General features: G+C 41.3%; 3 protein-coding genes across 14 annotated transcripts in view; 1 reads left to right on the top strand and 2 right to left on the bottom strand.

The window, feature by feature from the left end:
* TRAPPC13 (trafficking protein particle complex subunit 13) overlaps positions 1 to 19,322 on the bottom strand; it is a 49,261-nt gene extending 29,939 nt beyond the window's left edge. For 5 of the 8 annotated variants that reach the window (XR_012158897.2, XR_013635767.1, XR_013635768.1 and 2 more), the window contains exons 1-4: positions 19,235 to 19,322; positions 4,111 to 4,179; positions 1,375 to 1,474; positions 139 to 223 (exon numbers count right to left, since the gene is read on the bottom strand). Coding sequence is in view for 1 of the 8 variants with exons in the window: in XM_078852778.1 (XP_078708904.1) it covers positions 139 to 223; positions 1,375 to 1,474; positions 4,111 to 4,179; positions 19,235 to 19,280 (300 nt within the window). In the remaining 7 variants the exon portion in view is untranslated. Of the gene's footprint in view, positions 1 to 138; positions 224 to 1,374; positions 1,475 to 4,110; positions 4,180 to 7,099; positions 8,622 to 13,612; positions 13,630 to 16,072; positions 16,160 to 19,234 lie in introns of those variants that run through there. The other 3 variants (XR_013635770.1, XR_013635771.1, XR_012158899.2) reach the window with 3 other exon arrangements.
* Positions 12,444 to 19,320, bottom strand: SHLD3 (shieldin complex subunit 3). Of its 3 annotated transcripts, none has more exons than XM_078852781.1 (2): positions 19,235 to 19,320; positions 12,444 to 13,928 (listed from the first exon to the last, which is right to left on the bottom strand). In XM_078852781.1, the coding sequence occupies exon 2, from the start codon at positions 13,788 to 13,790 to the stop codon at positions 13,044 to 13,046; it is 747 nt and encodes a 248-aa protein (XP_078708907.1). In that variant the 5' UTR covers positions 13,791 to 13,928; positions 19,235 to 19,320; the 3' UTR covers positions 12,444 to 13,043. The 3 variants fall into 3 exon arrangements, with proteins under 3 accessions (XP_078708907.1, XP_078708905.1, XP_078708906.1); XM_078852779.1 differs by lacking the exon at positions 19,235 to 19,320 and adding an exon at positions 16,073 to 16,160; XM_078852780.1 differs by lacking the exon at positions 19,235 to 19,320 and adding an exon at positions 16,073 to 16,156 and having other exon boundaries at positions 12,444 to 13,816.
* Positions 19,323 to 19,758: 436 nt separating the features above from the next.
* TRIM23 (tripartite motif containing 23) overlaps positions 19,759 to 22,912 on the top strand; it is a 48,772-nt gene continuing 45,618 nt past the window's right edge. The window contains exons 1-2 of one of the 3 annotated variants that reach the window (XM_073344074.2): positions 19,759 to 19,911; positions 21,253 to 21,415. In XM_073344074.2, coding sequence (XP_073200175.1) covers positions 19,792 to 19,911; positions 21,253 to 21,415 — 283 coding nt within the window. In that variant the 5' untranslated portion in view covers positions 19,759 to 19,791. Of the gene's footprint in view, positions 20,043 to 21,252; positions 21,416 to 22,912 lie in introns of all 3 variants that reach the window. The other 2 variants (XM_073344073.1, XM_073344072.2) reach the window with 2 other exon arrangements.

Genomic DNA, 22,912 nt, shown 5'->3' with positions numbered 1-22,912 from the left:
ATTTTTTTTTTCCTGTGCTGGGAAACCTTTTAATGGTTATTTCTTAATACCTGCTGTGTATTATGTTAAAAATGCACCAGATACTATGGATTTGACACATTTTATAAATCCAATAAATAGATATATCTTTTCACATACCTTTACCAATATGTCCTTGACAACTTGATTACTGTCATTATGTACACTAATGTAACTGGAAAAGGTCTCTCCCAGAAATATATTTCTGTTCAAAGAAAATAGTACTTTTTAACAATGTAATTCTCAACAAGTCGACCCACTGAAATCCATTAGAGTCCATCTTTAATTTTTGTAAATATTTTATTTTAAAATTCTACAACGATGTGGTCTATGCTATGACCAGTTCAGTTCCATCAGTGCTAGCAATATCAAGAATCTGATCATAGATGGGCCACTGGCATTTTAAAAACTGTCTCATCTAACCCTGCTCAGAACATGTCTAATTGACACTGTGCTCTAATTACTGACAGCAACCACTCTTTACTCTAGGAATCCCAACGTTGTTGCCATTAACGGAGCTGAACCAGGCGTGGGAATAGTGGGAAATTTTGCAGTGCCTGTTGTAATCAAGTCCAATGGGACTGCACGTATGAATAAAGTTACTCACACAGGTAAGTGTCTGGAAAACCAGGACCTAAAAATACCCTGGCAATTTCCTAGTATACACAATTTTTTAAAGTTTAACTATCAGAAAAAAAAATTAAAAAATGATCAAGTCAGATTCCTACTTAAAAATGACAATCTCAGTGATAGTTGTTAAACTAAAGTCCCAGTCCTGCAACGAGATATACAGAGGTGGTCCCTTAAAACCTTAAATGTAAGTGCACTACATCAGTTTAAAGTGAGGCTTACACCGGTACAACTTAATATAGTAAACACAGGAGTAAACTGTGTTGGCATAAATCCTGCTTATCATTGGTGCATCATATCTTAGGGATCTGTACATGAATGTAAATTTCTCTAATGCAGACACATTACTAAGGGACTGTCTGCTATAAAGGGTTACATTTCACCTGGAAGTTAAAAATTGCTGCACACACTGCAGGGCACTATGCAGTACCGTGCTGTCTATGGTCTCTCCTAGACCCTACTACACACAGAGGCAGGTACGTATTGCAGAGACAGTCACTGAATACATTCAGGCTATGTTGCACCAGTATCAATACTGTGTGTTTATACTCGATAAATAATTTCCTGTTATTAATGAAACAAACAAGTTATCCTTAGTCATCTCCAAAATACTGCAATGTGTATTTGTAAAAAAAGGAAAGGGTGCTAATAAGCACAAATAATCCAAGTTCCAGGATTCATCTAGCAATAATCTTCAGACCTTACAGTTGCATATTCGATTCTTACCCAAAGTTCTGAGGCAAAGTCAACATTTCTCCTAGCATTAAAGTTTCTGCTCCTTTTACGGTGGAAGGGTCATCTTTCATGAGTTGATTCAACAGATCTCCTGTAATAATATATCATGGCATAGGTCAAAAACATTTGCATAAACTAGATCCTTGTCTACATACAAATGACATGTTTCCTTTCCATGTATTTGGAAATTGATAATACAGTGCTGCTTTTGAATGTTATTGATATTATGGCTTAGTTTAAATTATTTTTCTTTAGTGACCCCACAATAAAGGGCAGACTGAATAGTTTCATGTTAAACTCTTTATTGCTTCTTGAATTACACTCATGCTAAATTCTAAGCATTAGTAGAGTTTGGTTTAGTTCTTGAATAGGGTGTGCAGATTAGGAACTTTGTGATTTTGTAAAATTAAGTTTTAAATAAAAGGGCACCTGCATACGAGGAAACCTTAAGTACAGCTTTTGCTGTTGCAAAAGCTATCAATCATTATACACTGAACTTAGTACTGCTCACTCTTCCATATTAGGCATAAGCAACAGTTTATCTGCTATATATAATTCAGCAACAAGATAATCTTTCAATCTTACATAAAATATCATGCTTCCTTCAAGAATGAAAAGCAAGCAAAACTGGATTTTGGCTGAATAGCTATTGACAAATTAAAAAAAAAATCTGGGTGACCAAGGCTTTGAGAACTGACTTGTCTATGCCATATTTTCCTTACTGAGGTAATACAAGTTGGGTGGAATTTTCAAAAGCATTCAGTGTTGGTCTAACTCTACTCCTCTTAACACAGTGAGAATTTCTGAAAATTCCACCTTTTGTGTTTAATGATTCAGTCAACACAGAAGGGCTCAATCCCAAAGACATATCTCCGGATAAACATTAACCTCAATGGAAATTCTTCCTGCATAAGACCAACTGCACAGCATATCAGAAATAGCTGACCCATTTATCCTTCTTTACTTTACTCTATTTACGTTCTTATACTATTTTCTTTATTTTGCCTTTTTATCCTGATACGTGTTTTTTGAAGATACATTGCCATTGCACTGGAAGATGGGGAAAGAAGAATGTCAGTTGCTGGGATGGGGAGGGGAAAAATATTTAGGCTGCACAGCACCTCTCTCTCCACCTTGGCTGGCCTCTAGAATATAGTCAGTATCTGGGGAGAACACAGCAATTTCAAGGGGAAACTTGGAATGCTGTGCTAGCACCAACAGACAAGGAAATTCATCAGACAACAAGTCCTGTAAAATCATTGTCAATTACCCATTGAAATAAGGTGCTGGGTAAACTAATGGCTCTAATGAGGGAGTGTCATAAATGTAAGGGGAAGTATAAACACCTTTAAAATCCCTCCTGGCCAGAGGAAAAACCCTTTCACCCGTAAAGGGTTAAGAAGCTAGGATAACCTCGCTGGCACCTGACCAAAATGACCAATGAGGAGACAAGATACTTTCAAAGCTGGAGTGGGGGAGAAACAAAGGCGCTCTCTGTCTGTGTGATACTTTTGCCGGGAACAGAAAAGGAACGGAGTCTTAGAACTTAGTAAGTAATTTAGCTAGATATGTGTTAGATTCTGTTCTGTTTAAATGGCTGATAAAATAAGCTGTGCTGAATGGAATGGATATTCCTGTTTTTGTGTCTTTTTGTAACTTAAGGTTTTGCCTAGAGGGATTCTCTATGTTTTGAATCGGATTACCCTGTAAGGTATTTACCATCCTGATTTTACAGAGGTGATTCTTTTACTTTTTTTCTTCAATTAAAATTCTTCTTTTAAGAACCTGATTGTTTTTTCATTGTTCTTAAGATCCAAGGGTTTGGGTCTGTGTTCACCTATGCAAATTGGTGAGGATTTTTATGAAGCCTTCCCCAGGAAAGGGGGTGTAGGGTTTGGGGACGATTTTGGGGGGAAAGGCGTTTCCAAGCGGGCTCTTTTCCTGTTATATATTTGTTAGATGCTTGGTGGTGGCAGCAATAAAGTCCAAGGGCAAAAGGTAAAATAGTTTGTACCTTGGGGAAGTTTTAACTTAAGCTGGTAAAAATAAGCTTAGGGGGTTTTCACGCAGGTCCCCACATCTGTACCCTAGAGTTCAGAGTGGGGAAGGAACCTTGACAGGGAGTAATACAGAATGCCATGTCTCCAGATATGCACGGTAATTCCATGCTTCTATTTTCTCCCCAGTGTGTACTTGATTGTCTGAAACCTTCCCTCCACATACAATCATCTCAAAACAACAAAAACAGCATCCACTGGATGATTTTTCTAATTCCTTAGATTTTGAGGGAACATGTTTACAGGTTGTTCACCAAGCTTCCAAAGCCTTGGGGTGAGAACCGTGGTGGTGATTTGCTAATTTTCTATGGCTTTTACAGGGGGAATGTTTACTTCATGTAATACATTATAACCTCTATGACTGCAGAGGTGTGGTGTAGAAGTTTCAGTTGCTCATTTGGGACTGCTTTAATTCTTTTTGCTTTTGTGTGCCATGATGAAACTCCAACTTATGTTGCTTACTAAATTAGTATAAACGTTCTCAGATGTTCTTGCCTTTCTAGTACCATCCACCTTTTTCATCCTTTTTTGTGTTATGTATTCATTAGATTGTAACTCCTCAGGGGATGAATCTGCTTTTCTTTTTAAAAATGTGTTAAGTACAGTACAATGAACACCTCTGGTGATATATAAATAATAATGAATTAATTATCAAGAGATCATCATATACCTGGCAAGTCTCTCTCTTCACAGGTCACTGGAATATTGGTGAATAATGTAGGCTTGGTTAACCTCATCACTGTGAATTCAGAAAGGAAAGGAAAAGTTAGTAAGCAAACAGTATTTAAAAGATCCAAAAATATTTCGTAGTTTTAGTAAAAAAAACCCCACCACCATATTTTTAATTTTCTTGTTTTGAAGTCAGTTTGAAAGGGGGTGATACAACCAATCACATTACCTGCACTTCCTAGTGAATATTTTAATCAGTATGGAGTTAAAGTTTAATAGGGATCTAGGTCATTGCATACAATTGATTTCTTGCCGTCACAAACTTTAAATCAGCCTTGCAAAACTATCATGAAAATGTAATGGCCTAGGCACAAACTCTACACTACAATAATGAAAAAACAAAATGAATGAGATTTTACTCACCTGTCAAACAAACCAAACAATCTTGCCCCAGGAAAGGGGACAAGTAGAATTTTGCAAGGCTGATCTAAACCATCTTACTCAAATTATGTAGCCTCATCTATATCATGGTGCCTGGGATTTATCCTCAAGAGAGATTATTTTCCAGATGGAGAATAGGAAAAAAAACAAAGAAACAACCCCACCCCACCCCCCAAAACAACAACAACAACAACAAACACACACACACACACACACACACACACAGGTCCTGATTCTGCAAACATTTGCACATGACAGTAATCATAGAATCATAGAATATCAGGGTTGGAAGGGACCCCAGAAGGTCATCTAGTCCAACCCCCTGCTCAAAGCAGGACCAATCCCATTGAGTTCTATTGCATACATGTTTGCAAGATCAGGACCATTTTCTGCAAACTGCTTTGAAGATGTAAAATTCTAGACAAAGGCTCAGTATTTTTTTTAAATGCATATGAATAAAATTATTTGCTGGGACCAACATTTGCAGTTCGTCTGTGCAAACCAGTGTTCCCCTCATTTACAATATTTTTGGTTAAGCTTTACCTCTAATACTAAGTGTAACAAGACTCACAAGATTAAACAAATACAATCTAATATTCAACAGCGCAATTATCAGTAAGTCATAGCTTCTCGGCAAAGTAATTTAATAATCTGGGAGTTCCAAAATATAAATAATATTCCTTCATTTTTTCATATAGAATGTATTGTTTACAATTTAAAAATAGGAAATAAATTATATGTAGCAGATCAAGGCAACCTTCAGCTCAGTATCTCTTCAGGCTATAGAAAAATAAACTGGACAAGCTTGCATTGAAAGTTGCTATTTGAACGACTGATGAATTTTCATTTCTACTATACTTTTGTGCCATTTCACATTCATTAGTCTACTCAGCATTCATTGATGCCAGCTTGGTAAAATCATTGATTGTTTCGGGTATGCATTTGGGCATGGTGCAATGGTTCATGTGATAATTTATGCTACAATATGAGACACCTACATGAGATGGTTAATTGAGGCACAGTCAGTTGTTTTAGGGAATGGATATATTACAAAAGTGAACCATAAGCAAAGCTCTTTTTAATGGGAAGGTGTAAATTGGAGATTTTAGCTGAAGAAGGCATAATGTACTCCTGGAGGGATTCTGCACTAAAAAATTCACAATTTGGCAAAATTCTGCATTTTTTATTTGTCAAAATAATGCAATATAATCACACCAGTTTCAATTGTTTTGGTAATTTATTTAAACTACAATACAGAAAAAAGTCACAATGACTATTCAGCATTTCCTAAACACATAGAAGTGAAGTTACAAACACTTGGTAACTAATACCCTGCATTCCAGTTATAATCCTGGATTTTCATTTGAATTACATTACAGAACACCAAACAGCAAAAATAAATAAAATAAATAAATTAAAGAAGTCATTTTAAATTGCTCAAACTTTCATACAGTTTTGCTAATCATCATCCTGACCTGGCTGCGTAATTTGGGAAGAGCTTGTTTCTGAGTGTCCTGACATTTTATTGACTGCTTGGTAAATGTTTTATTTGCCCTCAAAGTCTTTTTTTTTTAAATGGGTAAGTAAAATAAATCCTGAGCTATAATCTAAACCCTTTGTGCCACTTTGGCACAGGAAAAACAGTGAGAAAGCACGTAGATCTTCCCAGCTGATTCTCTTACTGTCATCTATAAGGCTGCACATCACTCTGGCAATGAAGAGGCCTTAAAACTTTTCAAGGTTTTATGCTCCTGGAGGAATTGACTGAGGATGGGAACAGTTAACTAACAATAGGAACATTAACAATGCTACTATACAGGTAGCTTGCTACATTTCTGCCTCAAAAAACGAGATCAATTAACTAGCAGACAGGCTGCTATATTTCTGCCTCAAGGAAAGGCAGAATAAATCCTCCTGCATAATAAAAACATGCATCCTTCCATGCCCCTGGTGAGTCAGAGTAGCAAGGGACAGAGTCCCTCTCACTTGTTGGCAGGTACCCATACCCAGCCCCACCCTCTGACAGTGATCGACGTCTCCCCCGCAGGCACATACGCACACCCAGCCTCTCTCCCCCTGCAGTGATTTGCATCTCTGAGGCTGCTCCAGACGTGCTGGAACAGACACACTGCCTGGTTTGCCATGGAAGAGGTTCCCCCCGCAGATTTCTTTTGCATTTTTCTGTGTGGGGAGCACAGAAATATGCAGGCCATATGAATTCTGCACCTCTGTCAGTGGTAATAATGGCATAAAATGAAGAAGAGTGTGAAAACATCTTATTTCATTCAGCCTGATTTGTTGTCTTGAGTAAATATAAGCAATAAATGAGAATTTAAGGTATATTCCATAAGGTCTGCATCAAGAGGGACTGGATGCCTCCTTACCCAAGTGCAGAAACAACAACAAATATTACACCCTTCATTTTCCTTATTGCTCTGCTGACAACTGTCAACATTCCACTGAAATCAGCACAATATTAGGCAAACAGCAGCATAGTAAGTGTAACAGGTGGAACATTTAGTAGCTGGCAAACAGTTACTGTAACTTACGTAAAAACGTTGGTGGGACACTGGAGCACTGCACTGAACAACATGCCCTTTCACACCTTAAGACAAATACAGGATTCAAATGAAGGTAAATTCATCTGGGAAGAGGAGCAACTGGATTAGTAATCGCTCCTTCCACAACCACTGCAGCAGTTCCATTAGCTTTTATTTTGTTTAGAAAACCGTTAAACCTCCTATGGAAGTGCAATGACTCTGTAGTGATGCCCGCATCTTTTCATTGCGCTCAGCTGAGTAATTTGTTCATGCCATAAAGCTGAAAAGAATATCACCAAGTGAAATCCCAGACTCTTTCCTGCAATATTCATATTAAAAGTAATATGATTAACCAGCCCACCAAACTTAACTTTTCCATCAAGCTTCTAAAAACTTTCAGCACTTAGGGCTTGTCCACACACCCAAGTTTTGTTGACAAAACTTATGTCGACACCCAAAAGTTGACAAAACAAAAATTGCCAAAGGGTGTTCACACTTGCTCCCTTTGTCAACAGATCATGTCCACGTTGGGGACACCATCATCGACAGGGTGAGCAATGCACCATGGATATGTATCCCACAGTGCAGTGTTGTGGGAAGGAAGAGTTCATCGCTGCACATCTTGGTATTCTCTTCAATTTCTCCCACAGCCCCCTCAGCTGCCGAGAGCAGCACCATGAGCAGCTCTGCCATTCCTCAGCACAGAGAGCTCACAAAGCAGCACAGCAGTCTGTCCCCTGCCCCGTGAAGCAGCAGTCTGCCTGCTGCTGTGTTCCTAGTGCAGGGCAGAACAGGAGTATTCCAATGATTTGCTCTTTGTTTGTTCCCCAAAGGAAGCAGCACACAGATACTTCCCGGAGTTTTGAAAGGAGAGGGGCACATGCCTGCAGGGCAGCAGAGATCAAAACACTGAGCAGAGCAATCAGGGCAGGCATTGTGGGATACTGGCAGAAGCCAGTTCTGTCCACAAAACATTCAGCAGTGTCTATACTGGCTCTTTGTCAACAATAAAGGGAGGGGAAAAGACAAAAGTCTCTCATAGGGGTGGAAGTTTTTGTCACCAAAACTGGGTGTTTTTCACAACAAAAGTCCCATTGTAGTGTGTACACTCTTGCTGTTTTGTCGCCAAAAGGCAGTTTTTGGCAACAAAACTTGCCAGTGTAGACAAGCCCTTAGAAGACTAGATATAGGTCTGTTTGTGATTTTGAAAAAGTAACATGGGGCATCATGTCATTCTTGCTGCACAGGCTATGTGTGGATTGCTTTAATGTTTCTTCCAAATATTATATGGGGACTTTTACTGCACCCACTGGAGACAATGGATTGTTGTCATTGAAGTGAATTGGACAGTATGAATTTGTGTGGGGGGGTGGAGGGTGAGAAAACCTGGATTTGTGCTGGAAATGGCCCACCTGATGATCACTTTAGATAAGCTATTACCAGCAGGACAGTGGGGTGGGAATAGGTATTGTTTCATATTCTCTGTGTATATATAAAGCCTGCTGCAGTTTCCACGATATGCATCTGAGGAAGTGAGCTGTAGCTCACGAAAGCTTATGCTCTAATAAATTGGTTAGTCTCTAAGGTGCCACAAGTACTCCTTTTCTTTTTGCGAATACAGACTAACACGGCTGTTACTCTGAAACCTATCTCTCCATTGTAAACACTGGTGAGAACCCCCTCCCACCCTGGCCTCTTTATGCCATTCTAACATAAAGGGGTGATAAATTGCCCCTGGAAAATATCCCGAGAGCAGGGGACCTGCAACAGCACTTTCAGCCCGTAATATAGAACTACTGCAACAGGTCTATGCTTGTCTCCCACACCACATACCCAGAACATATCATGGGAAAGATGGGATGAATCTGGACTGCTGGTGAACTCTGGCTATTCTCTGCTTCCCACTGAAGGCCACAGGACACAAAGTAAGTCAAATTAGTTCTAAGTCTTAGGACTACTCTAATTTCACCGTTGCCCCTAATTCTTGTGATTTTATCACAAGTCTCACAATATGTGGCATTTTCCTTAAAACTGCAGTTCTTAAGTCATGCAACTATATGAAATTCTCAGCTTTCATTTAAAAAAAGTCTGCCACAATGATGAGACATAGAAAAAGATGAACATGAATTCTAAAAGCTCGAAAACAAAAAGGCAAATAAAAAGACCCAAAATGTATTATTTAAAAGAATTGCATGAATTTTAATATAATCTTACGACTTTTGGGGGGCCTGATTTATGATTCCTGAATGCTTGAGGTTGGGAATACAATAATTCACACCAACGGCCAGGCCCACAGTGTAGGGTAAGACACAAGTGGCTTAAAGTCATCTTTCCCCTCCCAATCCCATTTCCTGTAAAGAGTGCATCTGTCATAAATATAAAGGGAAGTGTAAACACCTTTAAAATCCCTCCTGGCCAGAGGAAAAACCCTTTCACCTGTAAAGGGTTAAGGAGCTAGGATAACCTCGCTGGCACCTGACCAAAATGACCAATGAGGAGACAAGATACTTTCAAAGCTGGAGGGGGGGAGAAACAAAGGCTCTCTCTGTCTGTGTGATGCTTTTGCCGGGAACAGAAAGGAATGGAGTCTTAGAACTTAGTAAGTAATCTAGCTAGATATGCGTTAGATTCTGTTTTTTTAAATGGCTGATAAAATAAGCTGTGCTGAATGGAATGGATGTTCCTGTTTTTCTGTCTTTTTGTAACTTAAGGTTTTGCCTAGAGGGATTCTCTATGTTTTGAATCGGATTACCCTGTAAGGTATTTACCATCCTGATTTTACAGAGGTGATTCTTTTATTTTTTCTTCTATTAAAACTCATCTTTTAAGAGCCTGATTGTTTTTTCATTGTTCTTAAGATCCAAGGGTTTGGGTCTGTGTTTACCTATGCAAATTGGTGACGATTTTTATGAAGCCTTCCCCAGGAAAGGGGGTGTACGGTTTGGGGAGGATTTTGGGGGGAAAAGGCGTTTCCAAGCGGGCTCTTTCCCAGTTATATATCTGTTAGACGCTTGGTGGTGGAAGCAAGAAAGTCCAAGGGCAAAAAGTAAAATAGTTTGTACCTTGGGGAAGTTTTAACCTAAGCTGGTAAAAATAAGCTTAGGAGGTTTTCATGCAGGTCCTCACATCTGTACCCTAGAGTTCAGAGTGGGGAAGGAACCTTGACAGCATCTAACACAGTAATGGAGAAACGGGCCAGAATGAAGGCAAGCAAAATACTAAGGAGATTTAAATACATATGCATTTCAGCTAAGCATTTCTATAACAAATTAAAATAAAGTTCCCGGTTTAAGACTGTAAATCAGGACTAACTGAAATAATCCTTTTAATAGACAGTATTGGGTGTTCACAACCCATCGGCAGTTATCCAGAAAACTATAAGCCCTGAAGAAAGTGGACATATACTAAAAGTCCTAAAATTATTTGAGTCTCACAGTAAATTCTTATCAAGAATTTTAAGTCAGAAAATGGATACCAATCACGTATAGCTAGATAAAATTAGTTCAATTTTAATTATATGTTTAAAACAGACCCAGATTACAGTGATATAACCTGTCGCACTGTGAAGTCATAAACGAAACACAAATTAAGGTCCTGATCCTGAAAAAATTTATGTATGTGTGTAACTTTACTTAGTGGGGACTCCTTATGTGAGTGAAGTTACATGCATAAATCTTTGCAGGGTCAGAACCTGACTTCAGTGGGACTACTCACTTAAATAAAGCTACTGCCTATGTAAAGTCTTTGTAGGATCAGGGCCCAAAATTGGATTTTCTTGTTATCGCCCAAGATAAAAGAAGTGTGGTAGTCTGAGGTACTTAAGCTTATTCTACACTGCTCTCTACCACAAAGTTTCTTTTCTATATAGTATATTAAAAGGAAGAAAATTCTGACTAGACAAGGGCTATTTGTCTCTCTATTACTAATTTTGCTGATATCAGGAACAGTAAATTAAACTATGCAATTTAGCTATGCAAGCTTTTAAATTAATACAGGCTCCGGGTTATCCTATGAAACTCTCAATGCAGTCGTATTGAACAGAAATATTAAAAGATTTAAAAAACCCCTCCATATCTCAATAGAAAAGACTGAGCATTCAGGCAAGAGCAAGAGGTACATGTAGAGAGTCAGAAGGAAGAAATTATACTGCTGGGTCAGACATCTGTCCTACCAGTGTCATGGCAAATGGTTATGCCTAGTGATTAATTGATTTGTTATAGAGGTAAGAGATTCCAAAAGAACTGCAATGAGATTAAATCAATAGTACTCACAATGAACATTAAAGTGGAGGAGGCAGGATGGAAGCATTAGGCCAAATATAGACACTTCTCATCTAAACTGTTAATTTACCAATTAAATCAAAATCACATTCATTTTCAGATTTTTGCTTTGGATAGCAACTGGTGTGTATTTATTGAAAACAAACAAGGTTAGAAACAGAGTTGTCGAACTATGTTTCCCAATGGGTTTTGCAATGTAAAATTACTACTTACACCTCTAAAGTGGGAAACAACATTTGCCAATAGTTAAAAATGATTAAGTTTTAGAACAGTTGGGTCTTCCAAGAAATAAATGGGGATTCTCTTTCTCTGTACTCCAATCCAACACAATGGCCTTCAGGACATTGTCCAACATCCTGGGATCCCCATTCACTAACTATTTTTCCTTCCTTCCCTCATAGCTACCGCCTACTGTAAAAATTTACATCTAGCTAGGATACAGATTCTTCCAAGACAGCTAGCGTAACCGTAAACTTCCTAGCAGAGGTCTCCAAGAGAAATATGTGCCCATACACTCCTACAGGGTCCCAAGGTACCTGTTCTACAGTTTATAACAGACCCTCTGAAGAGGACGGGAGCATATTCAACATTCATACTGAAGATGGGTCTCTTCTCTCATGTCACTGCAAGCCATGCTGCATTCAAACATCTTAACCTACCAATGCATCCAGTAGGACCAGTATATTATCAATATGTACAATTTCACAAGCTAGTCAGACTAATTTTCCAAGATGCAGATGGTTTAATAATTATTAACCTAGCACTTTCTTTTTGTTCACCACTATAATTATAAGCTACTGATGCTCAAATGTAGGAGGAATGAGATCGAAAAGCAGGGACACCAAAAAAATATCGGTACAAAAGGCATAAAATAATGGAGGTGAAAGAATTTATTACTACAATATAAACTTTTTCTCTAATCTTTACCTTTATTATTTGGTATTTCAGAGCAAATAATTCATAATAAGCATGAGGTGGCAAGTTTTGTGTGGAATGGAAGTCAGTTTACATTTTAAATGTAAACTATTCATCCTAATGAGAGTTTTTCCTGGAGATAATCAGCTTCTTGCTAGGACAAAAGCAAAATCCATCATGGTGACAATGATGATTCACTTAAAAAAATACATTGTACTTTTTCTCTCCTCCTAATTTCAACTCAGTCAGTACAGGAAGGAAGTCCTCTATCTGACAGAAGTATAGATTTCATTTTCCTAAAACAGCTCATCTGCAAGAGTCACTGGACAGTGGACTCTGATTCTATGCATGGAGGGGGGAAAAAACCACAAAGGCTATTCTAATGTTCATAATAACTACAAAATACATGGATATAATTTTGTTTGACCATGAATTATATGTAAACAAACAATTTAATCAAACTAATAAAAATGAGGAGGCCGGTGGCATCTGAAGAAGTGGGTTTTTTAAACACGAAAGCTTATGCCCAAATAAATCTGTTAGTCTTTAAGGTGCCACCAGGCTCCTTGTTGTTTTTGTGGATACATACTAACATGGCTACCCTGCTGATAATCAAACTAATGTTAATATAGTTTTCTGATATTGAATTCATCAGTTGTTTTCAAGTCCTTCTGCATATATTGCATATTTGCAATCTATTTTTAAAAAAAACCCTAATATTCCAGACAGTAATATTACTATTTCCTTTGGTTTTAAAATTACAAACTAAATATAATTCCATATTTATGTACAAGCAAGTTCATTCTCCCAGTAAGATTTAATCTTTCTCTAAGAAGATTGCCAACATATTCACTGTATAATATGTCACAGAAAACCCATATCTGGTCCACACATCTCTGGATTGTAGCATTGCAAGACGGCAATTCATTGTGTTTGATCATTGTGTTCAGTTTAATCCAAATGTCCTCTAGAGTTTGATTATTACAAATAGATTGTTCAATTGTCCACTTTGCTCTATAAAATGCATGTAGCTTCAGTCTTTCTAAATTACTCTGCAGTTCTCTAGATAAAGGAAGAATTTTTTCTTTAAGTTTAGGACTAGGGACAGAGATACTCCAAGACCTTCTCAATTTTGGTTTTTCATTTGCTGGTTGTACTTCCAGATTGCTTGAATGAATTTGTGCGTGCACTGTTTGTGTCTGGATTAAACTTTGACCAGTTTTCAAATTAGACTGAAACTCCAGAAGGTCTACTGTGCAGTCATAATGTTGCCCAATAAGAGGTTCTGAAGTGGCAACAAGTTGTTTCACTTCTTCTGCTTTCTCACCAGAAATAATAGGTGGTTGTCTTTTCGGCTTGAGGGGAAGTTTGTGTGAATCATTTGGAAACCAGGGAACAAATCTTGGTAGTTGCCGAATAGGAAACTCCTTCAGTGTTTCTTCCACAAGTTTCTGCAATTTTGTGAGGTCATTCTGAAATGGTCGATAGTGCAAAACTATTTCCATGCTGGTACTGTAGGAATCCAGTTATTCTTAATAAAAGAAACAGTCTCTTGATTAGGATCCTCAACTCTAAAGCGTAATGCATCTTATTTACAAAAATCTTTTCTTGCATGTGATGCACAGATCAGAAGAAAACAGGACCTAAAGCAGAAGTATTGTAAAGAATAAGATATCGCCATATTAAGCCATATATTGCTAGAATATTTTGCAGTAAAACAAAATGCTGTAAAGATAAACTAGCAATATTTATATTTATGTATCAGAATGCTTTATACTTTACCACAGTGATTACTTACTGGTATTTAATCATTGCTAGTGTTTTAAAACACCAGATAAGTATATTTTAAACTTTAACAAAACAAAAAACATACATAAAACTTATATGATCTGCTCTTCATGGAAAAACCTATGCTATTCCCCCCAAACAGTATTCTCCTCCGTCACCCACCCATTTCTGTGGTCATATGAAATTGATGTGAAGACATTTTGCCCAGTTAAGCATGCCTCAATGGAACCCTCAGATTGTATGCCACTGTATTTACCCACAAATTACCATGCATCTATGGCACTATGTTCCTAACATGCATACCTAACGCTATCCACTAAAAGCACCAGGATTTCATTTAAAACATGAACAGTCATATGATAAAGTTACCACCAGCTTGACGTTAAAACCTATTATATCCTCTCAAATTATCAGTCCGGAAAAAAAAGAGGGGAGATGGGGGGCAAACAGAACAAAGAAAATACTAATTTTAAATACAAATCTGAAACAGTATCTTCCTTCTACTCCCATGAAGGAAACTGAATAATATACTGCAGATTATAATTACTGATGATGAAAAAAATACTCCCTGAAATAGGACTAACAGTTACACATAATTTAAAGTAGAAGATTAGCCAAGAAGCTGTTCTGAACTCCAAGTATGCCAGACAATATATAATAAAGATTTTCTTATTTCAATTCCATAGCATAACTATATATCAACCAGTCTTAGCTCCAAACTTCAGAGCTATACATCAGTCATGCTATTATATGAAAACTTTAAATAGGATACTCCCTCATTTCCAAAATTCAACATTTCTCTCTCTCTCTCTCAGATGAAGGTTAAATTGCCTGTTAGATAATGGGCACAAACAGCATTACCAATTATGGAATAAATTCATAGCATCCTTTACTCTCTAATTTCTTCCAAATTTTCAATAATCTGTGTGTGTTCTAACAGATACCAACAATAGAGAGTAATACTACAAACACTAGACTCGGATCATTTAGCTACTGCATTGCAATGACTGAATTCTAGGAGTTGAAAGGGACACACGTTTATGACAGGTTTGTTTTGAGTTCTCTCTAAATTCCTTTTTTCCTTCTAATTGCAAAGTCTATGGCATTAATGCTACACTGACTTCTCTGCAGGCCCAGGGATTTACTTATACCTCTTATCAGTCCCCTATCTCCCAAACAAGGGTGTATTAAGAAAAGATTTTGCTTTGAATCAGTTGTTACAACAGCAGAACTAGGAAAGGAGTACTTGTGGCACCTTAGAGACTAACCAATTTATTTGAGCATAAGCTTTCGTGAGCTACAGCTCACTTCATCAGATGCATCTGATGCATGCATCTGATGAAGTGAGCTGTAGCGCACGAAAGCTTATGCTCAAATAAATTGGTTAGTCTCTAAGGTGCCACAAGTACTCCTTTTCTTTTTGCGAATACAGACTAACACAGCTGTTACTCTGAAACAGCAGAACTGTTGATTTTTTTTTATTATGGAAAAGCAGCTTGATTTTGTCATTTGAAACCTCAATAACTGCTTTAGACAGCAATAAACTAACACCATTAAAACCAATATACTGTCTTCAGGAGTGTTTTAAAAGTGAGCGTATTAACATGAGGTAGATTCAACTAAGGCCATGTCTTCACTACCACTTATGTCACTCAGGAGTGTGAAACAAGTTTCGCCGGCATAAGTGGTAGCGTGCACAATGCTAGGTCGGCAGAAGAGCTTCTCCCACTTACATAGCTACACAAGTGATCTTACAGCAGTGCGGCTGCATCAGTACAGCTGTGCCGCTGTAAGATCGCTAGTATAGACATGGCTTAAAACCCCAATTCTGCAATCACTTATGCAGATGTATAACTTATGTACCTGAGTAGCCCCATTGAGTTCAACTGATTACAGGATTGTGGACTTCATCTTAAGTTGTTCATTATTGCTACTTAATATGAACACAAAAGCACAATGGTAGATAAACAATACCAGAAGCAATATCATTTTTACTGACCAAGAAAAAGGAAAAGCAGATAAACATTATTTAGTGCTCTTCTCTCTCATTGTTACAGGTCCCAATTCACTTCTGGCAAAAATGGTCAGCGCTTCATTGTGGAGTTGTGCTCTCTTGCAAATTAGACTCAAAGAATGTAGAAAACATGAATTTATCAGTTCTGGACTGTGGAGGCAAGGAATCAATTAAGTCTGCAGTTGTCTGTTGATCAAAGAAGAGTTAGAAGACAAAAATATAGTATTCTATATACTGTCAGCCCAATGAATAGCAAATGCAAGCACTCTGCTGCACATGCTAAAAACTCATCTGCTAACTGCAGGTATTGCAGAACACAGGATTTTCACCCCCATAAGTCAATGGTGTTTATATGCTCTGTGACTTGCAGAAGCTTTCTAGCCTTTCCCTCTCCAATCCATGCAGAACACTACCACCAAAATAGTCTTCCTTTTCCAGACAAGATCTTCTCTCACCCTCTCTTTTTCCTAACGAAGTTCTAGTTTCTCCTCTTCACCTTCAAAGTATTGCACAGTTTTTCCACCACCTGTTTCTTCCAATCTGGTGTTTCTTCCAATCTGTTTGGTCAAGACTGTAAATACCTGAGCCTCCAATTAATAAAACATTCTGTACTTGTATACTTTTTCATTCAAAGAGCTCACAGTACTTACTCCTGAGGGAATCCTTCACTAGAAAATTAAAAATTCTGCAAGCGCGTACACACACACACAGAGCTCTGGATGCACAGGGAGTCATTGGGGAGTTCTGGGTGCTGGAGGAATGGGGCTTGGTGGGGTGAAGGTCCAGGTGCAGCAGGGGGCTTGTTGGGGTGGTCCAGGTGCAGTGGGATGGAGCCAATTGGAGTGGGGGGTTAAGGAACTTCATGGAGGGTCTGGACTACATCGGGGTTGGGTGGATAGAGGCACAGCTCCCCATACAGTGACCCCTCCCTCTGCGGCTGAGGAGCAATGGGGCTAGGAGGTGTGGAGCTTCTTGTAGCTGGGAGAGGCTGCTGGGGGTGGGTCTGACCCAGCCCTGGTCGCTCCTTGAGGGAGAAGAGGAAGTCCTGTTCTTCCTCAGCCCCAGCCCAGACGGAACTACCAGCTGAGCCTGGTGCAGGGTAGGAGCCACCTAACAGGGCATCCACAGCCCCCCTACCCAGTGATTTTCCTCTCCGACGGCTGGTCTACGCACCCGGTGGTGCTAGAACAGTTTTTATAGTGGGGATGCTGAAAGCGGAAACCATGTATTTGGGTTGTTATTACTACTTCAAGCCACGGGGTGCACTAGCACCCTCCGCACTGCTAGTTCCAGCACCTGTGGACACATCCATGCTGCTGGTGAGGGGCATGTGACCACTCTTGCAGCTTCCCAGTCAGAAAGTCATTTTTCTGCAGGGAAGCAAAGAAATCTGCAGGGGACATGAATTCTGCACCCATGCAGTGGCGCAGAATTCCCCCAGGAGTATACAGTACTATATAAAGATAGGTGGTTATCTAGATAAATCTCATATTATGCCTGTATTTTCATACAACATCCTTATATAGAAAACTTTGTATTGAGCCTTGGTATAATGTTAAGAAATTTCTTTTTGCTAGAAGTAGAATAAGATCTCCCCCCTGCTTTTAATCAATTGCCCTGTTGAATGAAGGAGGTGTGAATAAGTGAGGCATGGAAGGCAAGCACCTCCAGACACCTGCAACAATTGGAGAGAGGATGGCAGCCAGACCCAAGAACAATAAAACTTCTCAAGTGGGCTCACTAAAGAAGAGCAGACATATTGAGGGCCTTGGGGGTTAGAGGCAAGCACCTTCTTTTGAAAACACCCTCTTTGAACAGCATTGAGACAACACCCAGAAGGAAGCAGCACAAAAGACCAAGGGACACAGACACAGATTTTGTATCTGGCATAGATTTGCATGAGAGGGAAGCTGCTATAAATGTGAGGTGTCTTGCAGAGGACCCCGGGTCTTGTCTTGTCAACATGGGAGTATCCAACCGGCTGGGCAGAAGCCTAGTTCCACCCCTCCCCCATCTAACTCACCTGGCCAGTGAAGTTAAGGGGAGCAACTAGTTGGTAACAACAAGACGGAGTGTGCTTGTATGTGAGAGTGTAATATATATCATATGATACAGTGTTGATTGATACATGTATTACCAATATATGTGGCACTTTGCCTTATTCCCCCTGTAAAGATCCTGTGCAGTACTTTAAGTACAACAGTTATTCCTATTTTACAGCTGAAGGGAGTGAAGCTGAGAAGGATAAGGGACTTAAGGCTACAGAGAGATTCTTTAACAATGCCACGAACAGAACCCACGTCCCCCGATTACATGCTCAGTGGTTTGAGCATTGGCCTGTTAAACCCAGGGTTGTGAGTTCAATCCTTGAGGGGGCCATTTAGGGATCTGGGCAAAAATTGGGGATTGGTCCTGCTTTGAGCAGGGGGTTGGACTAGATGACCTCCTGAGGTCCCTTCCGACCCTGATATTATATGACATTATATATATGACATAGTGCCAACGTCTAGCACAAGCGTTGCCCATATCCCATTGAAAAAGGGACCAGTGAACCACTTCCTCCCACATTTGCTACCGCACGATAATATTTCTGTGACAACTACAGCAACTGCTTCTGTATACAGGCAACATCAGGACAATATTTATGTATTTTATCTTTCATACACGAAGTGCTTCATTCTTCCTTGAAAAGCGCTAATCTCCCCAGCCTGCTCGTCATCCCACTCGGTGTAGGGAACCGCAGCTCTACCTGAGCAGCCCAGCCACTGCCAGGGCTAACGGGCGGGCGGGCGCTGGCGGGGCGAGGCAGAGGCCTATCTTCTGGGCTCGTCATGCCCAACTCCCGGAACCTAACAGGGCACCCTCACTCCTGACCGACGCCGGCCCACCCCGCACTGGGCCCGGCCCGCTTCCGCGCTCCACCCAGTAGCCCACACTCCCACCCGTACAGACCCGCCGCGGCCTCCGCCTTGGTTCCTCCCCCTCCTCCGGCGGAGAGACCCGGCCTGAGGCCACCCAGGGCCGAGCCGCATCTCCCGGCACAGCCTTGGAGCGGGCAACGAGGGCAGGGGCCACCCCGCGCCCCCGGCTGGCGAGAGAGGCTGAGGCCCAGGCAGGAGGAGGGGCGGTGAGCTCCCGTCTCGGTACCTTTCAGGGCCAGCAGATGCTCCTGCTTCGGCTGATTCACATCCATTGCCTCGGCCTCCCCGCTCTGGGCCTTCGCCGCCTACGGGATTCACCTAGGCCAAGATTCTGCTGATGGCGAAAGAAACAACGATAGAGGTCTGCACACGGCCTGAGCCAAGCTGACCGCGGTCCAGAGAACCGGGAGGTGCGTTTCCCGGCATGCAACGTGCCAGTTGGAACGGAGCAGGACCCGGAAGAAACTACAGGCCCCAGCATGCACTGCTCCCCTTGATCCCAGAGGCTCACAGACCATCTGGACGAAGAGGGACCCGGGCGGGTGGGGTTGTCTTCTGGGGACCTAGACTAATCGCGTTGCATGCTGGGATTTGAAGTCTTCCTGGAGGTGACTGAGATGAAGTTAGAGCATTACACGGTGGAACCTGTAGTTTTGGCGAGCCTCTGAGCGACAATGTGACCCATTGTATGATGGGAATTGTAGTCTTCATGCGTCCCTTAGGTGTCACTGTGGGCTGTGCGAGGAGACGCATGCGCAGTAGTGAACACGGCGGCCGCCAGGGATGAACCCGTTAAGATTATTTTTCATTCCTGCGTGGACGCTTCGTGTGGTGACATCACAGCGCAAGGCCGGTAGTGTCAGCGCGTGGCCCGCTCCTCTCTCCCTGCTGGCTCATTGGCGCGTCGGTGGCTCGTTCCTCCTCCCTTTTCCAAGATGGCGGCCATGGGTGTAAACAAGGCCGGCCCCGGAGCGGGGCTCGATGCCGGTCCCCGGCACAGCGGCAGGCGGGGGCCGGCTGGGGCTGCTGTGAAGGTGAGAGGAACGGCACCCGTCCGCCCAAGTGCCCGCTTGGTTCACACAACAGCTCCTGCCAAAGGGTGGCGACGCTGCTTCGGCTAAGGGTTTTCTCCCGATGGCATAAAACAGACCCTGTGCAGCAGCAGCCGCTTGCCCTGGCTTCGGGGGTGGCCACCGGTGGGGACATGGAGAAGCCCGCACGAGTGCAGAGGGATGATTTGCTGTGTTGGGCGGCCCTGGGTCCTGTGAGCTGGTGCGAGGGTAGGGGGCAGGCTGTCGAGAGGCGAGTGGGTTCCCAGAATGGGGTGGGGTGTCAGGCCAGTGGCTGGACCTGTGAGTAGGGCCCTACCAAATTCACAGTCCATTTAAAAAAAAATTGAATTTCTTAGTTTCAGATATTTAAATCTTAAATTTAGCCATGTGGTAACCATGGGAGTCCTGACCCAAAAAGAGGGTGGTGGGGCAAGGTTATTGTAGGAGGGTCACGGTATTGCCACCCTTACTTCTGCACTGCCTTCAGATTTGGGTGGCCAAAGAGTGGCAGCTGCTGGCTAAGAACCTAGCTCTGAAAGCAGTGTTGATGCCAGCAGGAGTGGAGAAGTAAAGGTGTCAATACCATACCATGTCACCCTTCTGCATTGCTGCTGGCGGCAGTGCTGTCTTCTGGGCTAGGTGCCTAACCAGCAGCCGCCACTTTCTGACTGCCCAGCTCTACAGGTGATGCAGAAGTAAGAGTGGCAGTACTGTGACCCCCCTACAATAGCCAGATTTAATGGGGGAGACCAGATTTCACAGTCAATGATGTGTTTTTCATGGCTGTGAATTTGGTAGGGCCCTATCTACGTGGTAGGGAGGTCCTGGGGTGCACTGAATCAGCTGGGCCATGGAGTGGCTCCCCATCAAGAGCCCTAGGTCAGACAAACAGTTGGCCAGGGCCAGCCTTCGGTTCCTTTTACTTGGGGCTCGCAGTAAGTGGGTTCACACTGTGATGGACAGTGCTCATGCTTCAGTTCATTTGCAGAGAGAAAGGGCTGTACAAAAGCAAATCATGACTGGAATCCACAAAGGAAGAACTATCTAATGGGACAATTGCTGGGGTTAATTGGTTTCAGAGTGCAGCTGCATGGTAGATTTATTTATACAAGAGCTACCACTGTAACATGGGCCACTTAACTCTTGATGTGTGATTGCTTCTGATTGGTCAAAATGGTCTCTTGATTTATAGGTTCTTGAGTGTGGAGTCTGTGAAGATGTATTTTCTTTGCAAGGTGATAAAGTTCCCAGGCTGCTTTTGTGTGGTCATACCGTCTGCCATGACTGTCTTACTCGGCTTCCTCTCCATGGCAGAGCAGTTCGCTGTCCTTTTGATAGACAAGTTACTGAACTAGGTAAGGATGAAAATTATGTGTGTGTGTGTCTTTAATTAGATTAGTGTAATTTAAGAATGACAAGAACATGACTACTAACTTACCAGAGACTTTCATTTCTGTTTGTAGGCTGGTGAGACATGTGTCTCAAGAAGGATAAGGTAGTGTTTTTACAAATTTTGTGGGAGAGGGAGTTTATTCTATACTCAAGGAATGATAGGAGAGAGAGACTAATGGGTGGCAAAACTTGGGAACATTGATGGAATAAAGGGAGTGGAAGATGATATAATAAGGTAATAGTTCTGAGACCTTGTCTTTACTCAGAAAAGTGTTTCTACCCTATGTTAGGTTGGCTCCCTGCTCCATACTTTTAACTGGACCTGTTTAACATGAAAACTACAGACTACTTGTCTTCACTAGGATTTTACCTCACATTATTTCCGTGGGTTAGCTAACATGGTAATATACTTTTTCCTTGAGAACATGCACCCTGAGATGTGCTGTGTTAACTTAAATGGACTATATGGGCCCACAGAGTCAAAGATGTTAATATGACTCTGTCACTATACAACATTAAATAGTGGCAAAGTTCAGGGTTTGATATACAGAGATTTCAGCTTGATAAGTACCTTGGCAAACACACTATTAAACATTCTTTGTGTCTTTTATTAAAGATACAGAAAAAGGAAAAAGAGAGCATTTGAAATAAAAGGTATTAAGTAAGGCTTTAATTTTAACAACATTCCTTTTTTTCTTTAGCTAGCGAGAGCCTTTAGTGGAAAACCCCTCTGTTTGACAGTCCCTTAGATGACATTAAAGATGGTAACTGTCCTTTTTTGGGGAAAAGAGAAGGTAGTTGAACTGGACTGGAGTAGCTCCTGTTGAAGTCCAGTCCTGTTTCCTAGTGAACAAAACAAGACAAATGTACATAAGAGGGGAGAGAAAAGAAACAGCCACGATTGAGAATGCAGCTTCTGTCTTTGGTGTTGACTTTCACTTGCATCCTTGCTGCTGGAAAAACTCAGGCATGGCAGTTGGTCTTATTCGCCACTCTGAAGACCTGGCAAACTCATACCGGAATTGGGCTGTTCAGGGCACTGCTTTTAGTTGTCTCTTTGGTGACAGGCTTACAGCAGTGTTGCAAAATATACACTTTTGGCTAGCTAAGCCAGACTCTTACTCAACAAAAGGAGAGAAGTTGGAAAGAGAAGAAATAAGATGGGGAAGGAAAAGGACACCCACTGTCTCACATCCAAGATGTTATTCGGGATTGAGCCGGTGGAAGTGGTGGTGTCCGGGTCCCACCGTCTGGCCTGATCTGGTGAGGACATCCTTCAGGATCCGGATGACAAAGGCCAAACAGTGTCACAGCACACATCCTGGGGTCCCAAGAGATGGTGGGAGTGGCAGCCATGATGGCAAAGCTCACTCCATCCTGTTCTGTTGACTTTCAGCCAGCCACCATTTGCGACTGTCAATTTTACCTCCCAAGTCTCTCTCTTTTGAGGACCCCAAAAA

The sequence above is a fragment of the Lepidochelys kempii genome, chromosome 5 (assembly GCF_965140285.1).
Source record: "Lepidochelys kempii isolate rLepKem1 chromosome 5, rLepKem1.hap1, whole genome shotgun sequence".
In the NCBI taxonomy this organism is placed as follows: Eukaryota; Metazoa; Chordata; order Testudines; family Cheloniidae; genus Lepidochelys; species Lepidochelys kempii.
This window is presented reverse-complemented; position numbering and strand designations above follow the sequence as displayed.

Bases quoted from the DNA above. Each gene is read 5' to 3' on its own strand.
- SHLD3 (XM_078852781.1), bottom strand. From the start codon at position 13,790: ATGGAAATAGTTTTGCACTATCGACCATTTCAGAATGACCTCACAAAA.